Source organism: Rhodamnia argentea, chromosome 7, assembly GCF_020921035.1.
Source record: "Rhodamnia argentea isolate NSW1041297 chromosome 7, ASM2092103v1, whole genome shotgun sequence".
NCBI lineage: Eukaryota > Viridiplantae > Streptophyta > Magnoliopsida > Myrtales > Myrtaceae > Rhodamnia > Rhodamnia argentea.
In genome coordinates, this window is record NC_063156.1 from 13,193,459 (window position 1) to 13,202,416 (window position 8,958).

General features: G+C 39.2%; 1 protein-coding gene across 1 annotated transcript; it reads right to left on the minus strand.

Annotated features, from left to right (window-relative positions):
- Positions 1–7,737: 7,737 nt before the first annotated feature.
- Positions 7,738–8,958, minus strand: LOC115741881 (G-type lectin S-receptor-like serine/threonine-protein kinase SD2-5). Its single transcript, XM_030675896.2, has one exon. It carries the CDS (start codon positions 8,956–8,958, stop codon positions 7,738–7,740), a length of 1,221 nt encoding a protein of 406 aa, XP_030531756.2.

Below are 8,958 nucleotides of genomic sequence, written 5' to 3' on the forward strand. Positions count from 1 at the left end.
CGCCAATTAGGAACTGGAGCCGATCTAGGCCATGAGGCCTAAGCGTCGACGGGTGAGGTCTTTTGACGTCCCAAGTGCGTCGACCTCAATTCGTCCCACCATTTTCTTGAATATACTTAAACAAGTTATGATTCTTCTTATTTATTTAGTCAAACTACACTTATGGCAATACATGAGCAAACATACCATTTTATTTGCATAACATCTATTTCATTTACATCATTTCATTAATACATGCTTCTATTTTTATCTTACAAGTCTACATATAGAGCGAGGGTATTCCTAGCGCCTCTAATGGTGTATACAGCAAAATTTCGGCCTTCCTTGCATTGATTCCTCCTTTATCAAATGAAAAGTTGGCTCCTTGATCTCTCCTACATGCCATGCGGTCGTCCACCATTATGGAAGCCCGGTGGTCCATCAAAGTTCCTAAGCGGGCCGACAAGGTCTCCTCCTCCAAGGATCGTGTACCACACCACATAATGATGAGGGACCAAATGATTGAGCTCCTCATTCACATAGACGGTGGTAAGATAGCGGCGGAGAGTAGCATTCTACTCTATATCTATGATCCGTATGGGTGATTTCAATCAACATGACAAGACCAAAGCGAAATGGCGGATTAGAAGCCATAATACTAGTTTGAAAACATAAAGAGTGAGAACACGTCTCAATAAGTACAAATTCTAAACTATTGAAATGAAGTTAGCTATTATTGAAACATAAGAATCAAGCAAGGACAATAAGCTTAACATCAAACCATTCGGCCATATAGATCACCATAGGCAAGCATGCAACTTTTCCATCATGTCATATACATCCCGCGCTTTTCGTTGGCCCACCCGTCCATTCTTGGACAAGGCATCTTGGTGTACACTTTCGATATACTAAGGCATCCTATAAATCAACCCGAACATGACTCGAACATGTGCTTCTGTCGTTCTAATCAATTCGTCCCATACCAAATTTCATAGTCGGGATGCATGTACTCGCCCATGAACGAGGCATATCATGTCATGTACTATAAACTTACCGTCATAGATAGTAAGGCATGAAAAGACCATGCAAGCTATGATTCTCCTATGCAAGACACTTAGATTGATACTTGCCTTCGCCCTGGCAGAAGTTTAGAACAATTTACTTATATATCTTGTTGACAAGAACGTATAAAACAAGATGAGGAGTCGGCCGTGGCAAGTGGTGGCCGAATATTACACATGTGCCTTAAGGATTCGATTGAGGAAGCTAGGAGAACTAGAGAGGAGGAAAGGGTGGTCCAAGTGTAGAGGAGGAAGTTGGCATGAGGGGAAGGGGTCCAAGAAGACTTCTTGCCTATTTATAGTGCTATTTTTCTATTTTATTTCTTGATTTTATTAATTCTTATCTAGCTCTCCAAGAGAATTTTTTCCTTATGTTCTTTCTATGTGGCGCCATTATATAGCTATTTAATTGCCACATAATCCTATGATTAATGAAGGGACATGAGTCATTGTTTTATTGATTAATGTGGCCCTCTTATTTTAATCCACATACTCCTATATTTATGAATATATGGACATATAGTTGTTGAAGATTCTAGAGCGTATCCTTTATGTCACACGCCTAAATGGGTGTCCTTATTCTAGAGCTTTCTCAATTTTTCTAAAGTTCACATTTAGGGTTTTCTAATGATTCAAATTAGCTATTTAGAATATATTCAAATTTGGCTACTAGCGTGGAAAATTGGCGCTATTCCTATGCTAGAACTGACATAAATTAGTCGCCTTTTAATTTGTCAACTCATAATCTATTTATCTGAATGTCGGACAAAATTTCCTTATTTAGTTCTTTTTCAGAACTACTAAACTGGTCTGAATTATTACTAATGGCAATTTGGGCATTATATTAATGTGTTAATGATTCTACAATTTTCTTAATATTATATTATATTTGACTGGTCAAAAATCTTATCATTTACCTAGGAGTGTGTGCCTTAATCTTATCATCTAAGGGTTTGTGCCTTGATCTTATCGTCTAGGAATTCGTGCGTTGATCTTATCATCTTCCTAGGAATACATGCTTTGACTTTTCAAAGGTTGACCAAGTCAAAGATGATGTAGTATGATGCAGTCCTTCTCAAAAGACGAGTTTTGACTTTTCAAAGTAATCATTACCTTTGACTTTTCAAACTTTGACTTTTCAATTTATGTCCACAACTCTTTTCTTGAAAATAGCCCTTCAATTTATTTAGTTATACAAGCCAATTTATATGGTTATTCCCAACATCGACATCACAATTCAAGCATAAAAAATTATAATTTAATAATAAAAACTACACAAAAATATTAATGAAATATTAATATTTAATTTCCAAAAATTAATTCATGTAATAAGAAAATATTAATTATCAAATAATCTGATAGCTTATCGCCTAAATAGCGATAACTTATCACTAATTAAAGATAGCTTATCACCTAAATAGTGATAGCTTATTACTCAACAATTGATAGCTTATCATCAAATAGTGATAGTTTATTATCAAATTGTGATAACTTATCACTAGTAACTCCGATAGCTTATCGCATTCTTGATAACCTATCAAGTCCACTTATTACTTCTCAAGATAACTTATCAACTAATTCCTAATTAATTAGCACTAAACATACTTAGCCTAATCTAATCTCATCTTAATCAAGTTTAAGATACTAATCAAGAAATTATGGCGAAAACTCACCCGACAATGATTCTCAAGACATGGGCGCGACGGCAGCGGCGGTGGCGAGGGCTACACGTGGCTTGGTTCGAAAACGATACGGAACAATGATGGATAGATGGACAGCAGCAAAATAGAACCGATGAGGGCTGGTTTGCTCCGTGGGGCTCGGACCGGCGGTGAGAAAGGCTCGAACGGGTGGCGCACGGCGATGGGAGGTCATGTCGGTGCTTTGTGGTGGCTCCAGTAGGCAAGGCATCAATAAAAAGGGACCAAGGTGCTGTTGGTGGTGGCCGGCCAAGAAAAAAAAGTGAGAGAGAGAGAGAGAGAGAGAGAGAGAGAGAGAGAGAGAGAGAGAGAGAGAGGGCACGGGTTTGAGTGAGAGAGGAGAAAGGGTGAGAGAGGTCCAAATGAGAGATATTATCTCATTCAATCTTCTTGAGCAAGCCTAAGATCAAGATATTATCCCCTCATCAATGCTTTGCCCCCAAAGTTTTCACTCATCATGGTCTTTTATCTCAAGATCATAAATGCAAGAAGGGCATTTTGGTAATTTCACAAAGTATAGTATAAAATACCATACGCGTGTATGGGCCAATGTACGGGTTCGTATAGATCATGTTTGGGCTTGAAAGGGCCCACTTGGGCTTGTCCTAGGCCCTATTGGTCGAGCCACATTGGGCTTGAGGCCTAATGGGCCTTCATCCGATCCACTTCCTCGTGGGCTCTTAATCTCGACCGTTAATCCCTTCTTCTTTTTCCGAGAGTTCGAGCCAACCAATAAATTGATAGATCAATGAGGTGACGTCTAATAGTTTAGTCTTGAAATCCTCGAAGGTTCGATACCCAAATTCGGATTCTAATTCATGATCAAAATCGATCGATTGCGACTTTAGTACTCCATGAGTTAATGGGCAGCTTTTAGGAGTTACGCGTATTCGACCCGTAGTTGATTCGACATCAATCAACATTTAAGCTTCTGGAGCCATGGATGACATCGGTTGTTATATACTTGCGAGTGGTCAATCACTAGTTTCGGTGTACACGATCATTAGGAATTGGTTTAGGGTCATTCGCAATCCATACAATGATCAAGCGGAATCACCCGCGATCCAATTGTATATTATTGACGAAACATTCTATGGTCATTCCTTGATCTATCTAAAGTGGCTCAAAATTGTCTCTCCTCAATCCTTATGATTGAATTACCAATCCATGGTTGAGTTCTCGGATTGTGCGTACTTAATTTCTTAATAGCCTTTTCCTTTTAGTTAGTCTCTCATGAGTGATCAATTCAGACCGAGAATTACTAACAGTGCATCAATTAAAATCATCATTTCATTACATCCTGAATAGGGTTGAATTTGAGGATGCTACGGTTTGTTTCATAGAAAACAACTTTCAAGAAAAAGCTTTCAAGAATTTTCTACATTTGATGCACAGAAAATAGATTAATCAAGAAAAATATTTTCAGTCAATGGAAAAAGCTACTTCAAAATAGGGGAAAATGACTTCCTACTTTAAAAATAGAAAATCATTTTCTCTCCTCTGTCTCTTGTTCAACTTAGCACGCTCTGCTCCTCCTCTTGTGCCCTTCCTTAAAAGCCAACTCCTTCACCTTAATCTTCTATGCCTTCTTGCTTCTCATTTCTTTCCGCCTCAGATAGTTCCTCTTCCTTTGTCTCTCTATCTACTTACTCCTCACCTCTCTCCACCCCTAGAGTTCATCCTCCTTCTCTCTCTCAACCCCCCCTCTTGCACCTCATATGTAGTGTCTAACACAATCGATAAAGCAAGGCCAAGTGTATCTGTTGTTGAGAAGAACCCCTAATTGATTTTGAAGTTGATAAAATAATACATGATCTCTTATATTTGAGATAATGCAATGAAATACTTATTTTGTATGTTTTCCATAGGTGTAAATAACACAGGATTGAATATTGCATAGAAAAAGCTTAGACGATGTTCTGAGGAGCTCGGATATTGTATGGAGCTCGGACGTTGGAATGAAGCTAAAGGTCTAAGAGAGTATTTCATGTGAAACGATCAAAATATGAAGAGATATAATGAGATGATCTAATTGGAATATTGCATCATCACAATGGCTAGCAAATCAAGCTGGATCATTCTTGAAGGTTCTCAAACCTAAAGATTAATCAAGGACATGGATTAAAGGAAACGAGAATGATTCACCTAATGAAGAACTATATTTATGGAAACCCGGAATCACGATTTATGGCAATTTGATCCAACGGGTGATTCTTTCCTTTGTTGACCTTAACAGCTACGAGATCTTTTTTATACAGTCTCATCCAAATGGGGAAAGTTTGGATAGCGATCCTTGTACACCTTGCAATGGGTAATTGAAGGTGGAGGAGTATAAAAGGATATCTTAAGGTCGGAGTGAAAAACGCGGAAAAGGGCAGAATTCTAAATTCAAAGATCAAGAGAGCATCACATTATTTACTTACCTTTGATCCAAAACACTGTAAAACCTAGAGGAGGACATTCGAGTGTGTGAGTGTTAGGCGGGAAGTCTTTCGACTCAAAAGCTATCACCAAGTTGTAACCTTTGAGCAATTTACTAGTGGAATCCAGCCGATTGGTTGCTAACGCGAAGAAGTGGACATAGGCTTGAATAAAGCCGAACCACTATAAACTTTCTGTGCAAATTCTCTATCCCTTTAACTCTCTGGTATTCTGTGATAGTTCAATTGTGCATGTCGCTGAATCTGGCACACCTCGGATCTTATTTGCGATCTTCATCCGAGCTTAACTCTAAGCTTGTCCGTTCAAATTCCGCATTGACTTATAAAATCTTTGAAAATCACCTATTCACCCCCCCTTTAGGTAATAACGTTAGCACTAACATTTGTCTCCAGTCGATTTACACCTTTGGGTTAATCCATTAAAGTTGCGCTTGATCGTCTCTCTTGATAAGTCGACTCCTTTGTTTGGAATATCTTTAGTTTCTTGGGTGTTTATTTCTAAAAAAATTGTGGTGTGGACTTGTCGATTCCAAGGGTTTAGGTTGGTTGAGATTTCAGAACACCATTAATGGCCTATTTTCGTCGCAGCACTCGTTCACCCATGAATGATGAAGACATCAATGCTACATTTCGGACCTCTATCACAGAACATTCGATGTGAAGGCAGGTGTATACGACATATTGCAGTAGTAGGGAAAACGAGTCGCCATGCCATGGAGCTTATCAAGAACGTCACAACACAATTAGGCAACCCACAGTACGTTCAAACTCAAGAAAGCAGAATGAACAGAAGAATGATTTTCTTTTTACATGGTCGTAGCTAACTCTCGCGTAAGCTATGGGTGCTCTTATAGATTGTATTTTCAGAAACTTTTTTATTTGGAACTAGCAATTGTAGAGCATGTGAAATGGGGCTTATCTTATGTCCTCGATGTGCTTTTTTATGTGATTCAAAGTCTGTATTTTTTACTATTGCATCAGTGACTTTTGCTGTCTCTCGGTTATAACATCCTTTGCAAGAGTTTTTCATATTAAACTTCATGCATTCTCTAAGTTTATTTTGGTTTATCACTTGCGTTGAGCTCTTGTCGCTAATGCTTCGCTTTCTCTGCCAATTACCTTACTAATTAGACCGGATCGCAGTTCTATCGAAGGGGAGTAAAAGGGTAGTGCTACAGCTTTTGACTCCAACATTAGATTGAGACCAACAGCAAAATTGGGAATGTGATCGAAAGAACCAAAACCAGCTTCGCGAACTAAGAGATTCGAGCATTTATGTCTTGCCTAGTACAATGTTTCAAGTGATGCACAAAATGGACAACAAGGATCAAAATGTTTTCCATTTATGGCACTCTCAGGTAGTGATGATCATAATATTCGTGGGAAAAGGACAGTATACGTGCCAAAAGTTGTGTACGGAGATCACTTTGGTGCCAAAAGTTTCCGCCGGATCACTGAAGTATCAAATCGGAGACAAAACGATCATTTTGGTGCCTCCGACAAAAAAAATCGGTCATTCTCAATACGTGGCATTTTTAATTTTTTTTTTTTAAATTTTTTTTTTTAAATTAAGTCCACATGGACTTCTAAATCAAAAAAACATTTAAAAAATAAAATTATATTTTAAAAAAATAAAAACTAACAAAAAAAATTTTAAAATAAAAACTATATTTAAAATAAATTTAAATTAGCTCAAAAATTAACAAAAAAAAGCTCAAAAATCCCAAAAAAAAAAAATGCAAGATCGGGTGGCGAGAGTGGGGCATGACCGGCGGGAGTTGCCGACCCCGGCCAAGGGCTGGTAACCCTCACCGGCCGTAGGCGAGGGCCTGCAGTTCCTTGTCCAGATCCGGGCAAGAGTTGCAGCCCTCACCTAGATCAGGCGAGGGTCACCGGCCCCCGTTAAGGTTTGGCCGAGGGTCGCCACCAGCGGGGGTCAACCGTTCGTAGTGGCCCTTGCTGCCTAGTTATCCATTGCCCTTTTTTTTTTCAAATTTTTAGCTTATTTGTTAAAATTTTCAGCTTATGCAAGGCGTCCAGCGAGCTAGGTTAGCTTTATATTAATAAAAAATGACATGTCGCATTTCTAGCGAAGCATCTCGGAGTTGGCGCTGAAATGATCATTTAAAAAAAAATAGCACTTAAGTTATTCGAATGAAATTTTTGGCATCAAAATGATCTCCATACACAACCTTTTGGCACTTGTACTTTCCTTTTCCCCTATATTCGCTACATCCTGTTCCTTCATGCCGTGTAACTCCCGCATTTCCTTTGCAGAAAAAACTAATCACCTCACTTTAAGCACTTAAACTCAAAACACGATCCACTGTCCATGGAGATGCAATCCAAAAACTAGAATGTACGTCAAATTCGTATGAATTCACTATCCACAAAAATAAGCAGACATGTATAGTTTCATAGCGGAAAATGGTTTTTGTACCGTGAGGCACGTCAAGAAAATTACTATGCAATTCTGCAAAATGACAACAACACGGAATGATAAAAATCTTCAAATGACACTGTAGAAGAGAAATAGAAGTAACATTCCACACAAGATCACCGTGGACCGGAAAGAATTGATGGTAACACAGAAATTGCAGCGCCCAAGTCAATATTCTCGTGACCAATCCTTACGTTAACATTCAAGGTGCGATGTGTAAAGTCATAACCTAGGTCATCTGGAATTTCCATAAGTCCATCTAACACCTTGTTGACCATCGACATGGAAGGCCTCTTCGAAAAATCACCTTGTAAGCACCATGCAGCAATTCTCATCACATTGACCACGTGGGGACGATTTAGTTGCATGTCCTCACAAGTGTTGTCAACCATATCCAAAAGCCGCCCTTCTTCGGCCTTTCTCTTGAAAACATCAAGAAGATATCTGTCTTCCTCGTTCTGAGAACTATCGAATACTTTCCTTCCACAAACTATCTCCAGAACTACCACACCAAAGCTATAGACGTCCACTTTCTCAGTAATTATTGCGCTTAGCCACTCCGGGGCCATATATCCTGGAGTTCCCCTCATTGTAGTCGCTGCTTGGCTTTGGTCCCTATCAAGCAATTTAGACAAGCCAAAATCAGCAACCTTAGCATTAAAGTTTTCATCCAAGAGAATATTTTGGGGTTTAATGTCCATGTGAACTATCTTCCATCTACATTCTTCGTGGAGATAATTTAGGCCCTTAACTATGTCATGAATGATCTTTCTCCTCTTTTTCCAGTCAAGCATGAACAACCCTTTCGACTTGCAAAAGATCCACTGATCCAGAGAACCGTTGGGCATGTACTCATAGACTAGTAGCCTGTGGAACTTCGCGGCGCAAAGTCCAATGAGTCTCACCAAGTTGACATGATGAATGTTGCCGATAGTCTCAACCTCAGCTAGGAAAGATTTTTTGATTTGGCGCGCCCCGTCGAGGAGTTTCACGGCAACTTTTGTGCCGTCAATTAGAGTGCCTTCAAAGACAGATCCAAAACCTCCTTCACCTAGCTTCTTGCTGAAATCCTCAGTGACGACTCTTAATTCATCGTAAGTGAACCTTGTGGGTAGTCCAGGCAGTTGTTCTAGGTTGTCCTCCTCAACGTCGTCGACTTCTTGCCTCCTATGAACTAGGAAGCTTATGAACACATAAAGAATAATCAAGGCTAAGAGTGACCCGACGCTAGAACAGAGTATTATTACCTCCAGAGTGTTTTGACTTTTTGCTATTTTGATGAGAAACATGAGGCTCATTTGCATTGGGAGAGGGAGAAGGAGCTTCATGAGACACAT